The 15,657-nt window shown below is 32.5% G+C and overlaps 1 protein-coding gene across 10 annotated transcripts in view; it reads left to right on the top strand.

The window, feature by feature from the left end:
- The first annotated feature begins 215 nt into the window (after window positions 1–215).
- The window catches only part of LOC106714341 (phosphatidylinositol-binding clathrin assembly protein LAP), a 28,430-nt gene continuing 12,988 nt past the window's right edge, over window positions 216–15,657 (top strand). For all 10 annotated transcript variants that reach the window (XM_014507366.2, XM_014507371.2, XM_014507374.2 and 7 more), the window contains exons 1-3: window positions 216–495; window positions 7,513–7,655; window positions 13,295–13,370. In XM_014507366.2, coding sequence (XP_014362852.2) covers window positions 345–495; window positions 7,513–7,655; window positions 13,295–13,370 — 370 coding nt within the window. In that variant the 5' untranslated portion in view covers window positions 216–344. The remainder of the gene's footprint in view (window positions 496–7,512; window positions 7,656–13,294; window positions 13,371–15,657) is intronic.

Below are 15,657 nucleotides of genomic sequence, written 5' to 3' on the forward strand. Positions count from 1 at the left end.
CCAAATCATGTTCCTGTGCTTAAAACTAAAGTCATAATGCTATCAATTAATGGTATGAGACGGAATAAATTAAATGACTTAAATTGAACAGTGACTATATTTCACATCTTCTCTTCTCAAACCTTTTTGAGAATGTACCAGAAATTATTATTTTTTTTTTATTTGAAAAAGTCATGTATTTTTAGGGTGGCAATTATATCTTTTGGTAAAGTCCGCCATCTTGAATTTAGTATTGTGCCAGTCGGGGGGGCGGTGACATACTTTACCCGTCATCGTCCTACATATTATTTTAGTGGATTTGTTAAAAGGCAAAATAAGTGATTAATAGTGTAAATAATTAGTTTATGTCAGGTCTGAACGTGAAGATGGCGGGGCAAACAATTAACGACAGGCTTTTAGCCGCTCGACACAGCATCGCTGGGCAGGGACTAGCAAAATCCGTTTGTAAAGCCACTACTGAAGAAATGATTGCTCCTAAAAAGAAACATTTAGACTGTAAGTATTATGAGGAAAGTGATTTAAACATGGTAATCAGCTTATCAGGATATAATATAATACTTTTAACACGGTGCGCGACATTCGCGAAATCTCCGATGAGGTCGATAATTCGTGTATCGTAGTCGACATTGACCGCTTCATTTCACAGCAAATTACACTTCAAACTACATTTAAATAGGTTTCTAATTATGAAATTGGTTTATATAATTTTGTCTTGTGATCCGATAGCAACCTGACACGGTTTTCATATTATGTCATACGAATAAATTTTCCGTGACTTGACGGTGTAACGAAAAAAACCAGTGAACCACTCTAGAATTAACCTTTAAAGTTGTTTTATGATAAAATAAGAAAAAATTATCTATATTATATGTCCTATGTTTCAAATACATGAAATATTCAACTCATTATAAATCGAAACCGGTTTATTTATTAAATAATAGGGTTTCGTTATTATTCCTTAGCGTTATTCTAATAAGCCTAGAGTCTATTGGTGCTTAATATTCTGAAATATTTTAACTATCGCCCTTTTACGGAATCCAATTTATAAGTTAGCATAGCAAAGAAAAAATCAGAGATAAAAATTTACTCTGTACAAAATCCCTAATACCTCTTTTCTTTTGGTAAACCTAGGAATATGATCCACAGATAGTCATTTTCAACTTGGACAATTTGGTGGTATGTTTTTGTATGGTTCTAAGCACAAATTGGTTCCACATGCATTAATAAAGATTTATAGTGTAGATTTATAGATTTATACACATTTTCGTACATACAAAATTTTCGTATATTTAATAGAAGTACAGTCAAAATCTGTTATAACGACATCGAAGGGACTACTCATATTGAGTCGTAAAAACCGATAGTTGTAACAACCGGTGACAGGTATTCATAGGAAAGATATGTATATAACATCCAGCCAGGACCTTTGATTTTGGTCAATTTAACCGGTATGTTGTTCTAAACGATGTCGGTATAAACGGTTTTGACTGTATACACAAACACTTTCAGAGTAACATTGGCTTATTATCTTTTTTTTTCAATTACCCTTTGTCATTGAATTGATATGAATTGATAAAATGATTGGTAAAGATAATTTTAATCTTTTATATAATGTTACATTAACTCATAACTTTTTAGAAGATAAAGATATTTTTTTCCAAAAAAAAAAAATACTTTAAACTGGGATGAATATTCTACTCTTTGATGCCAAAGAGTAGCTTAATTTTATCTGTAATCTTTTTTTAAAATCATTAAAGTGGAACTATATATTGAGTCTTAAATGCGTAAAAGATTTTTTTTATTTACATTACATTTCAATAATTGTGTTTTTGCATTCAGAATAAAACTCAGGGTAATATTTTTTTTATCAATATCATAAAAACTTAATCTTGAATTTATGGTTGTACAAGAAGAAATTTAATTACTTAATCCTTCCTTATAGCTATTAAATGCAGTTAAATTATAATTAAAATCAACAAAGTATTAGATTTATGACAAAGTATTATATAACAGAAAAAAAACCATGGCCCAAAAAGATTATCGAAATAGAAAAATGGTAATTTTTTTTGAGGGTTTTGTATTTTGGAATCTTGGTTGAGCAATGTCTTTAACATTGTCATCATTTTTCCTTTAAATTAAGTTCTTTTAACTATTTATTTTGTATTTTTTGTTTCATAACAAATTCAAATCCTTTTTGTTCATATCACAGTTGATGATGACCTTAATTTTTTATTTATTTATTAAGGCATTGGATATTGGTGTCCTTAAGCCTGTCTTGAAATTACAAATGTGAACATCAAAATATGGTAGATGACCTTAATATGATACCAAAGTTGCCATATAATTTCTTGAGCGGGCTAAATTTTGGCACTATTTCCTTCTGGCATTAATCCAAATAGTTAAGTTGTATAAAGTAAGACATTGTTTCTTGTGGATTTATTATTGACATCAATTAAAACTGATATTACTTTGAGTCCTTTAAGAAACATGTACCTCTTAAAGGCTGGCATCTCATCTGCTGTTCCATTGGTATTGTGCATTAAAACTAACTAGGGTGACGCAGAGACCCAAAGTGGGACTTGGTCTCCGACAACAAAAGTCTCCACTTTCTCCGATCCCGCGCCGTCCCGACCCAGTCTCTGTATTGTGCATTGATGACTGATAATTTTAAGCAATCTATGGCTCATTTTAGTTAAAAAAAAACTTCAAAATTACATGAAATATTGTTCATGTAATATGTTTTATAGTATACCCTCTAATTTGTATTCTCGGTTAATTTTATTTCCTTAATATTAAATGGGTAAACTACATTTCACATATATCACTCTATCTATTACATTTTCCTCACACATTCACTACAAATTGTATAAAAAAAAATTAACTCTGCAGACTCCATTTTCACAAATCCTTTTGCTCTGTTTAAATTGACTTTTGCAATCACCTGTAAAAATCAGTGATATAGGTTGAGTATGCATATTGAAAACCCAATCAGTTCTGATTGATTTCACTTTTCACAGACAAATATTTGAAAACATCAACCAATATTCGTAAAATAATCGAAAGTATATTCATATAGTTTATATAAAGCGAGTAACCTGCAGTCAAACTTCGTAAGCAGTGTTTGACTCCAGTGTTTAATTGAAAGTGTAACTATGTACATGTAACTTTTTTCGAAATAAAAAAAAAATGATTAGAACTCTAGTATTTTATATGCTTTTATTATATGTAAGGTCAACCTTGAGAAACATTAGTACTAGAATATTGTGTTTTCATATGAATAACTACAATTATTAACATTATTCATAAGTTAAGAATGTTTCACACAAGGATTGTTTATCAACCATTGTGTAATTTACGAGCTATGGGATAAGATTCTATGGTATTTTGAATCTTTTCGAGGCTCTTGTTGAGACAAAGAACAGAAAAGAAAGTTGGTATCTAACTAAATGTTTATTTTTTTTTGTCATTTACTAAGCTACAATAGCGATTAATAACTAGATCGATGGATGTTTTTCGTCTAACTGCCTCATAGTGAGGTTGTCACGAAATAATCTTACTAATATTATAAATGCGAATTTTTAGATGGATGGATGTTTGAAGGTATCTCCAAAACTTCTTAACCGATCTCGGTGAAATTTGGCATAGTATGGAAAAACATATAGGCTTATAATTTTTTTTTTTTAAATTCGCTTGGACAGAGTAGCGAGCTACAGCTAGTTTAACATTATTTGGCAACGTGTAAAATGTTGAACAAACACTACCTTAAACTTTAAGTAGAAACAAATTTTAGCTATAACCGAGAGGGGTAAGAACAGATATCCATTTGACGCGTTATGCCTCTATTACAATATTACGTTCTGGTTTCCTACTGATATTGGCTACACTCTTTGGAATGTGATCTAAATCATAAATGGCTTGTTTACCTAATATGAACTTTTTATGACTGATTCACTCATGCTTTGTTATGAAATCACTGCTTGTATGATATACTAGATGTCGCTCGCGACTATGTTCGTGCGAATTAAAAAAAATATTCTTAGCCTATGTGTTCTTCTAGACTATGTTCTACATCTATATGAAATTTCAACAAGATTCGTTGAGCCATTTTGTAGATACCTTCAAACAAACATCCATCCATCCATCTAAACCAGTGATTGTCAAACTTATTTCTTTCACCGCCCCCAAATTTTTATTCAGCCCTAAAACTTAAAAACCACAATTTAATTACTTTAATTAATTTCAATGCCCCCTATTTTTTGGGCCTCTTATCGCCCCCTTCTAGGTTTCAAACGCCTCCAAGGGGCGTTATCGCCCCCAAGGGGGCGTTATCGCCCACTTTGGGAAACACTGATCTAAAAATTCGTATTTATAATATTAGTACGATTCGCATATTGTTACATATCGGGATGGCAACAGAGTGAGTGAGTATTTTCCCTAAATGGAAATATGCACCAAGATCATTTAACTGATTCCACAAAAAGGTCGATGATAATTTGCTACGTTTTAGAATTAGATATATTCATATTCTAAATAAAAAGATAACATTTAAAAGAGCTCAACTGAAGTATCAAGTTTTTGGACGAGATTATTAGAGATAATGTCGTTCATCGTTTTGCCAATTTAAAATTGTTGACTTGCGCTTTGTTATGATGAACTACTGTTGAAAAAATTCTAACTACAAGTTCGAGGGTTAAATGAGAATTCGTTTCGTTTAAAGAAAAAATTTCCAGTCCTCACCATTCATTCAATAACTTTCAAAATAAAGTTACAGAAATGGTAACTTACATATCGAAAAATAATTCTACCAACTTAGTTTCTGCTGTCGCTATTTAATGTTATATTCCTAAAGCTGATGTCATAAAATGCTTGTATATATTTATAATGTTTCGAGGAAACAGATTTCCTGTGACATGGACTTCGGAATTATAGCCGATACTGGCGACTTCGACAGTGTGGAATTAAAAAAAGATGGCCTTATCTACTCCCTTATAGTACAGCATATAACGCTAATGAAACTTATCATGTATACGAAATATGTTTTTTTTTAAATATTGGACACTCTAATTTTATTAACTGTATGGATGAACTTGAATGATCCCAATATTACCTCGATTATACATAAATATTCCTAATTTAAATATTTAACATCCTTTCTCTATAAAATTTAACATTTTTCAAAAGCCTGATTAGAGCTTGGCTCGACGAGCGTATTTAGTAATACTTGCAAATTTATTTTTAGAAAATTGCACCAAATTGCTCCCACGGAGTGCATTTGTAATGGTCAAATGAATTCAAGCTATAAAGGGTGATACGTTAACTAGGCATAGTTGGGACAATCACTGGCAATTAATGCATCCATACAGATCAGGATTCCCTGGAAATTACTCATCAGACAGATATACTGAAATAGAAATAGCCTAAAAAAAAATGTCCACCTAAACGTGTATTTCTAAGATGAAAATTCCCGTTTAAACATATTGTTATCTCTGTTTGTCCAAGATAATGACAGGGATGACGATGTTTTATACAGAGATTTTGGTATCAAACACCAACAATAACTGCAACTAGATAACTTCGAATATTGATAGAAAATAAGGGAATGTTACTAAAAACATCGCCTTCTTACATTGTAAGTCAATGTCCATACTCTTCCATATATGGATGTGTGTAAGAAGAGAAATGATTACCAAAGACGTAAAAGGCTCTCGTTATTTACAACATCCCGAAATAAAAGCATATTTTAATAGCATTGATTTTCAAGACACGTGCGTTAAACCCTAAACACTGTCATCACATCTGGGAAAAGCGTTGACGTGTTTGTATTTATTTAGTTTGAAAAATAACAATGCAACATAGTTGCCGTGGAATTGATATGATATCGCAGGAAACTGTTCTGTCCGTCCATTTATCAGTTCCACGCAATCACGGCCGGAGTAACGGAGACCAGATGGCCCGGCCCAGCCTAAATTGTACGCCTGTTTAATTATCAATTTCAGTATTCAATTAGTGTTGTAATTGACACTGATCTGACTCTAATAGAGGTCATGGAATGTATTGGCATTTAGTAATAGGACCTATAGTTTCTGTAATTCCACGACTAGCGGATATCTTGCGTGTGCGAGGTCTTATTATGAGTAAGGAAATGGAAACATAAGAAATGTAAGATTTCAGACATCATCCAGTAGTAATAGGATTATTATTAGTCATTGATGACGGAGAATCTGTTTTATCATTGGTATTTTCTAAATATCTTGGAAGAAAAAGGGTACAATATCATATTCTAGAAATATGCAATAGACTCCATGGTAAAAGAAGATTGAACGATCAAATCACTAGACGAAAGTACTGCGAACTGTGACGTCATATTCTAATAAAAAAGAGGGGATTCCCTCAATCCGCACTAGCGTAAAATCCCAAACAGGGGGAGCACTATTTACCCTTCATCACCTAGACAACAAGGCATCGTATGCTAATAACGTGCTAAAAACTAATAGGGTATCTACGTTAAATTAAAAAAAGCTTGGAAACTTATTCAATTTAAAACAACTTCTCTAAGAAATGGTTTAGCATATTGGTTTGTATGAATCATTACCAATTCCCAGAAATGCTTTGCATAAGCTGTCTTGAATTTCATTTAAAATTTAATACCTTTCCCTAGAGGTTGTTAAACACTTTTTGCTAGCACTTACGAAAAAAATCTTACATAACTTTTTTCGAAACATTGACTACAGTTGTCTCATTCCTCTATTAGCTGTCGCCCACGACTCCGTCCGCGCGGAATTAATAAAAAACGTAATAAGTAACCTAGGTTTTCTTCCAGACTATGTTCTGCATCTGTGCAAAATTTCATCGAGATCCCTTTAGTCGTTTCGGAGATACCTTCTAGCAAACATCGATCCATCTAAACATTCACATTTATAATATTAGTAAGATTTAAATATGTGAATGTTTCTACAGTGTGAACTAATGGTTACGCATGTTTTCAACATTTGCAACTTCTACACCATTAAAATCATATACGTAATATAGCATGTTTCAATAGGTCGGTGTTAATTCGGCTCTCTCCCGCCAAGGCCGCTCCTAGTGAGGTCGGTGCCATTATGCTCGGTCTTGACCCGATGCATTTGTTGCTATTAACATGCGATAATTGATCTATTACAGCCATAGTACTCTGAGATATAGATCTCTGTATTAATATTGCTGTTTCGATAGTTACCAAGTTGTGGATTCTTCTGATGAGGGTAAATTCCAATTGTACTGTTGACTTATGTTTAGTCTAAAATGTAGTTGAATTACTACCTAAGTTTTTTTATGGTAAGGCCCTTAAAATATTATATCTACACGCATCCGTGTGTTTGTAATTTATGTTTACCCTTTCCCTGATTGACAGTACAAACAGACAGTATACGTTTCATTTGTTTCCCTTTGATATGGTTATTAAGACGTTACATAAATCTGGTCACCCAATGACGAAGTTTGACGTCACATCTTATTTCTCTTTTTTTCTTTCAGATCTCGTCCACTGCACAAACGAGCCTAATGTGTCCATACCGCAGCTGGCCAATCTACTGGTGGAGCGTACTCAGAACACCAACTGGGTAGTGGTGTACAAAGCCTTGCTGACTGTGCATCATTTACTAGCATATGGCAATGAGGTAAGAGCTTACAGGATGAGAAATATATTTTTTTTGTATTATGTCTACGTGTTCTTCCAGACTATGATCTACATCTATGCCATCCTGGAGATACATTCAAACAAACATCCATCCATCCATCCAAACATTAGCATTTATAATGTTAGTAAGATGAGATATATAAAATATTTGAGAAATGTGATACCCACCATAACCCAGATCAATTAACAGCAGTACTATTTATTTACAACGGTCAGGTTTGATTTGCAAACAGGTTATGTTTTTAGAAAAAACATTTAACAACTATTTGGTTGTATAAATCATGTAATTTGTAATTCACGTATAATCAACACATGCTCAGTGTTAAGTTACTCTGACGCCATTTTGTCAAGGTGTTGTTTTTTTATATCAAAACATCTGTTCCTCTATCGACTAATATTATTTGCTAGATTTTTGTTATAACATTTGCTAATACAGTCAAAACCGTTTATGGCGACATCGTTTAGAACAACATACCGGTTAAATTGACCAAAATCAAAGGTCCTGGCTGAATGTTATATACATATCTTTCCTATTAATACCTGTCACCGGTTGTTACAACTATCGGTTTTTACGACTCAATATGAGTAGTCCCTTCGATGTCGTTATAGCAGATTTTGACTGTATTTTGTAACAAATTATGATTAATCGTTGGTTTCTGAGACCATAATCTAATATATAAAATTCTCGTGTCACAGTTTTCGTCACCGTACTCCTCCGAAACGGCTTGACCGATTCTCATGAAATTTTGTGAGCATATTGAATAGGTCTGAGAATCGACCAACATCTATTTTTCATACCCTCCCCCCATTTAGATTTTTTTAACTGCGCTCGGACGGAGTCGCGGGTGACAGCTAGTCTATGTATAAAATATATTGTATCTCTGTTTTGTCAAGGTTAATGAGAGTGATGACGATATGTTTTATACATAGATTTTGGATCTTAGAAACCAAAGATGATTCGAAAAAATAATATATGCTAAATCCTACTTCATCATAGATATATGCTTTGACATAGATACTTTTTCAAAAGAAAATGTATACTTTCAATAGTCAAGATTTTATGTGTCCTTTATTTTACTAAAAAAAAACTCTCAAGTTACAAATGATATTATTATGTCAAATCCTTTTTATCTTACTTACTATCTTAATATCTTACTTCTTACTAATATTATAAATGTGAATGTTTAGATGGATAGATGTTTGTTTGAAGGTATCTCCAGAACGGCTGCATTTATCTCGATGTACGATATAGTCTGGAAGAACACATAGGCTACTTATTACGTTTTCCTTTTAAATCCGCGCGGACGGAGTCGCGGGCTTCAGCTAGTTTGTAACTAATCAATAAGAAATTTCTTGACAACACTCAAACAACCTAGGTTGTACATGATTTTTTTTTATATCTAGTAAAATTTCTCTCTTCAAATATCTTTTTAAATGTGTCACCAGTGAAGAATCTCTGCATAGTACATAATGTAGGCGTTTTCTATTAAAAAAGAAATGCATTACTTGAATACAAGTTTTCCATACCACGAGCAAAGTTGATGTAGGTCGCGTTCGGCTTTAAATGTCGACTGGATGTCTTAAAGATTTTCCACATTTTGAACTTTATTGCTACAGAATAAGTTATAAATTTGCACATTACATTTTTCTGCTTGATAAGAAGACATGTTATCTAATTTTTTCCATTCATTCGATCATTTATTTTTTAAAAAAAAAGGTATACTAGTCTTGGATCTTCATTGGCTTTTAAAAGCTTTTATCTAATTTCAACTGTCCCGATGTTTGCCATCAAATCTTGCTAATGAAATTTGATCCATTTCTCGATTACTGATTGAGTTGAAATTTTGCATACATGTGTAAATTACGTGACTATCTAAATTTATGATATGGCGCTGATCTGATGATGGATCTGGAAGGTGGACATGGGAACTGCGCAATGAAATGACACAACCTCATCGACTTTGGGCTCGTTTGAAACGTCTCGATGAATAGTTCCTTTCTTTTAATTATTTCATTATTCATCATCATATCATTGAAAGAAAACTTTTTTATTGTTTAAAAAAAATTCTAGTATACTAAGTTACACTCATTTTATTGACACAAGTGATATGCTCTGACGCATACGGCGCCAGGCGATGTCGCGTGTCATCGATGTACCTTCAGACTTTGTTCAATTAATATTCGATAACGCATACAATATGTTAATGTGCATTTCCACTGTACACAGTTGTATAAAACATGTCTTCTATTCTTGAAAAAACAGCGATAACAATTTTAAAATGTGCTACAGCAGCGCAATTTCACGCCAACTAAGTATTTTAACATGCATTATATGAATAGTGAAAAATGGTTAATTTGCTTACAAATGCTCGGCAATACATTTTTAACTACAAAATGTAAAATCTTATTTTTGAGATTATTTTAGCGATTAACCTTAACTTAAAGTAAATACGCTAATAAGCATTATACATTTACATCTATACTTATCTTACTAATATTATAAATGCGAATGTTTAGATGGATGGATGTTTGTTTGAAGGTATCTCCAGAACGACTGAACGGATCTCGATGAAATTTGGCACAGATGTAGAACATAGTCTGGAAGAATACATACGCAACTCATTACGTTTTTTTAATTCCGCGAACAGAGCGGGCGACAGCTAGTATAAAATAAATTAATTACAATAGTTCCCTATTGGCTACACTAAATTACCATACAGCTAGTAAAGTTTACTATAAACAAGTAGAAATATAATGACTTTCATAAATCCACAATTTTACAACGTTGTTTGTTTTCGTATTGTTGATTAAATGTTGGATTTTCAACATTTCTATTACATGTTAGCACGCGACACTGCGTCGATGTTATAATGAAAATTTAAAGTAATAATATTTATAAAGCTCTATGTTAAAAAAAAGTTTTTAAATAGCCCACTCAAATTACTATGAAACATGACTCCGTTAATATTTCATAAAATAAATTAGGTAACTCCAGTCAGGCTGTTACTAGTGTAGGAAGGGATACTCTTCACGTAATTCTGGGTTTAAAATCCAAGCCAAATTTGAATATTATTCAATTGGATATAGGATTAGCAAGATTTGGGAGCCTGTTTTGAAATTTTCGTTGTTTTTTTCCGTAATCTACTTAATAGTGCTTTTCTAAAAATAAACGTAATAAGAGTCATCAACTCCCAGGACTTATCCCATCACGTAGGGTTGGCGTAACTTTAAAGTTTTGGCCTAATTATTTTAGACCGGTTGCCAACCCTACTTGGGATGAATATATTAAATTTTTTATCAAAATTAGTAAGAGTCTGGTGTAAATCTAAGATTTTTACCTATATTCGTAGTTAAAACATCGTTTTCCTAGATTATAAATGAAAATTAATTTGTCATTATTAATATCGTTTGCAATAAAAAGTACATAGACTAAGTTGTTTGGAAAATATGCCTTATGGAATTTTGTTGGATACTTACTTATAGCTGTGCTAATGTAAAATATGTTTTATTTCCATGAAGTTAAGATGCAATTTTATGTTATCAAGAATTATTATTGCATGAGATGAATTGATGCACCTTTGAGTTAACCTCCCTTATCGAGTAGGTACATCAGACTTCCATGAATTTTAAATGTACCTTTTTTGTACTAACTTTTGTTGTAAACTTTTAGCTGCCTATAAACCTGATGTAGATCGAATCCTTCAGTCTATAATAACCGTAGAAAAACAAGCATTTACTTTGTGACTAATTTGTTTTTATCAAATAGGATAAAAATTCAGATTTAATTCAAATATATAGTACTAAAAATCGATTCTGTTGGCAAGGTTTGTAAAAATACATTCGTAATAACTTATACCAAGCTGGTAACTTAATTATCTAGGCTGACACGTAAGTTCCTCCGACGCTTCGCACAACCTAAATATCTAAAGGCAGACTTACAGGCCTACTAACAGACTGATTAAATTCACTTTGACCTAAATTCACTTTTCAGTTCACTTCGAAATGAATACCCAAATTCCTAGTACTTAATACTTATATTAATCAAGTTTATTGAATCTAAACTTGGGTTTCCACTGTTCTAAAACTTGGTAGTACAAAGTACCAAAATTATTATTGTTCCTATCATTCGTTGATAAAATAGTGGTGTGAATCACGAGGTGACGTTAAAATGAGATATCACGTGTATTTATTTTTTGACTGATGACGTAGATTATACCATAATATTAAAAAAAAAATCATGTTACTTTGTAATTAATACTCGTAATTTTAAGTGAGTATCCACCTGAGGGGTGTTCTTAATATTCACCAAGTGTCACTAGAGAGGAGGGATTCAAAAAGTTACTAAAACATAAGTAAGGGCCGACTTTTATGAAAACGTTTACTGTAACATTTGACAATATCGTAAATTCTAATAATCTTTCCGGGTTTTTTTTAAAACTACAATGTCAATAAGGAGAATTTAAGATAACATACATTCGTTTTATTTCTTCAAAATGATTACCTAGTTAAAACGATTTGTTCGTGGAAAAGGTCAAATGCATTTTATTGGTCAGAGCGAAAGACGTACAGAGGTCAAGTTTGTATGCATTATTTTTTGTCTCAAACTATTCTAAAATTGAATTTACACGAAAAAGATATAAGTATATAAATGTCTATAAGTAAAGGTGACTATTATAAATGTTTTTGCTTGGATTTGATATTGTAACTTCGTATCCTTACCATTGTTTTCAAACTCGAACAGACAACAAGAATTTAATATATAGAATCCAAAGCGATGTTTTTGTAAAGAGGTTTCGGCGGTGGAAACAAACGGTAAAATTTGACATACAGATCATTTTGGTTGACTTCAAAAAGGTTCTCAATTCGTCTGTTTTTTTTTTTACATGTGTACCTATATATTTTATATCTAGCCTTGATTATTTATCGTAAATGATATAAAATTTGCAATGGTAATTAATTATATATACTTGAAACAAGTAAGTTCCAGTTAATATATTAAGACTAGCGGTCTCCCGCGACTTCGTTAGCAAAGTAGCATATAAATCAGCTACCTTCCCATCGAAATAGGGATAGCCGTTTCGGAAATTACAACAAAAAAACACAGCTAGACAGACAGAGAGCCAGTAATTTTAAAAATTGGTGTTTATTAGCTTAATTTTTTTTTAAATCGGCAAATATAAAAATGGTCCCGTAATGTATAATTTCTTCGATACAGACACACTGCAATTTTATGGTATAATAATAAGATTTATTAATCGCTTTACAGAACAAAGTTCTTGGGTGTAAAGCGATTAATTCATTTGCCCTTCAAAATAGAGCAAACTATGCAAGAAAGTAATGTAAAATCAGAGAAGTCTTCTTTAAAAGGCCGGTAACGTATTTGCAGCTTCTCTGGTGATGTGGACATCCATGGGCGTAAAATCTAAAAATTTAGAAGCTCCGCTCGTTACCCATTAGCCCTCTCGTCCGATAGATAGATTAGATTCTACATGCATCCTTGAATTGTTTTACTCCTTTAAATATCACAAGCAAATGTTAAGGATCTATTTTTAACTTTCATCAGTTAATAATCAAAATTCGATTAAAAATATATTAAAGTACTTTTTATTTCCTTTTCAGAGATTCACACAATACCTGGCGTCGAGTAATTCAACGTTTCAACTAAGTAATTTCTTAGATAAAAGCGGGGTGCAAGGTATGTATTGAATTCACTTTGCTTATATTATTTACTCAATATTAAATCTTAAGAACTTTATAATTAAGTCTGATTTACGATGCACTTTTCTACTTTCAAATTGAGCCATTAGGAATTTCAATGATAGCTTAGCTGTGGAATATCCATAGCTAAACATTATATATAAAAAATATAATAATATTGCTAAACAAATTGCCGACAGTAACTTCCTCTTTTGAAGGATGCTCTTAGGATATGAAACTGGAATGACATTTCAGCACTTACCATTGGTTCATAATTTATTCGAGTTTCGTTCGAATTCTTCAAATTGATTTATCCTCACAGGAATAATGTTTATCAATAATTAATCCTTAATTCCATGTATAATTAGTGAATAAAGCTAGCGTTTGTCTCATTAAACAGTTTCAATAGAAACATAATTGAAAATACCCACGCTTTAACATTATAAGGAAATAACTTATAATGCAATTTCCACGTCATACGACAAGGCTGTGAGAGTTGATGGTAGTAGGGGCTATAACCGGAAAGCTTATTAGGCTTATTACGATACTAATATTTTATGTAAGATTTTTTACTCTAAATAAAATTTAAAAATAATTAAAATGTTATAAGACTTCGTGGTATATATAACTTCAAACAGCCTAATCGTGGTAAGAATCCCGTTTCTTACGAACAGTATATTCGTGGTATATGTTAAAAGATGTCGTAACTACCTTTTTATTTTTATTCTAAATAAAATGGAAGTTTTTTTTTGGCATATAAATGCAGAGGAGTGCCATAAGTTATCTTCAATAGACATTCTGTCTGCAAAATGTAATAAACTAGTCGCGTCCCCCCGACATCGCTTTGGCATGAGCCTTTTAATATCAGCAAATGTCGACGCATCCGCTTTTGTTCGACTAGGGTGGATAAACCTCCCTAATTCTTAAAACCAGTCATTACATAATAGAAATGCAAATATTTTGTGATTAACAAGTTAAAAGTATTTTTACTTATCGTCTGAACTAGACACTATCTCGTTGAAATTACTAAATCTAAGAGAAAGTGTTAGTAGAGATAAAGTTTACGACTGTCTTTATCTGCATCATAGTAATGTAGTAAGCGAGAAACCTGAAAAATTACATGACTATTCCTTTCAGTTACGACCGTGATATTTATTTATGAATATTACAAATTTAGACAACACTGGGGACATCCTGTTAACGCGGAGTGCGTCGACCTATCTCGCATACAAACAGCTGATTACATCATAGATTACACAGTCCTTGGTTTTGTCATTGCCAACACATTATATAAATGTATTGTTTGAAGCGTCTACTGCCTCCATTTTTAAAGCATAATTATTTGCACTCACAAAATAACTCCGTATCTGTTTACTGACTAATGTAACTAAAAGTGATTAGCCATTTACTCCACGATCCAACGGAATCAAGTATCGTTCTATCCAAAGAGCGTTAGAGCTCGCGTTTTGACTATCATTTGGTTGCACACTACCCACTATTTTGCTCATTCCATGTCCCTTTCTCTTTCTCCTATAATGGAGATTGTTACATTGCTCTTAATGTGTTAAGATCCGGTTCAAAAGGATCAATAATAGTAACGTCAGTTTACTATAAAAGTCCTGATTATGTGTTAGATTACGCAAAGTGAGATAAATAAATTTGCGTTACATAACGCGAGAGGCTGCCAAAATTTGACGCCGCAATGGAACCGTGTCGGCTCGTACCCCAATGACCCGAGGACGATGACCTTTGTGAACAGCTGACTGGAATGGTATAATGTGGGGAAAGAGACCAAATATGTGATTGTTTTTTATAATGGTGTTCATAATGCAACACTGTATTACTTAAATGCTTAACCACAATCGTATGTGGGAACTGACGTAATAGAAAAATGGTTATTTATATTTTCATTCAATCTTGTGACTCTTAACAAAATCCACGTAAGTTATGTCAGTAAACTACGATATCATAAGCTTTAATAAAACACCTTACAATGTAATCAATTACCTCTAGTGCATATGGACGGAGAGACAAACAATACCATTAGCTCTCGAGTCCTCTATAAGGTCACGGAACCTATTATGGGTCAGTTGCGGGCCGTAGACCCCTAGCACCCGTACGCGGGACTAGCTAGAAATGTTCCCCTTCCTGCACTTGTTTTATGTCATCCGATTGAACGTAAATGATCTGCTTGCTTTAGGTTATTTAGATCATTCATTTTCGTAAAGTATTTCTTATCTAATTCCATCTCTGGAGTAAATACAATATTTTTAACATGCACTTCT

The sequence above is a fragment of the Papilio machaon genome, chromosome 18, assembly GCF_912999745.1.
Source record: "Papilio machaon chromosome 18, ilPapMach1.1, whole genome shotgun sequence".
NCBI lineage: Eukaryota > Metazoa > Arthropoda > Insecta > Lepidoptera > Papilionidae > Papilio > Papilio machaon.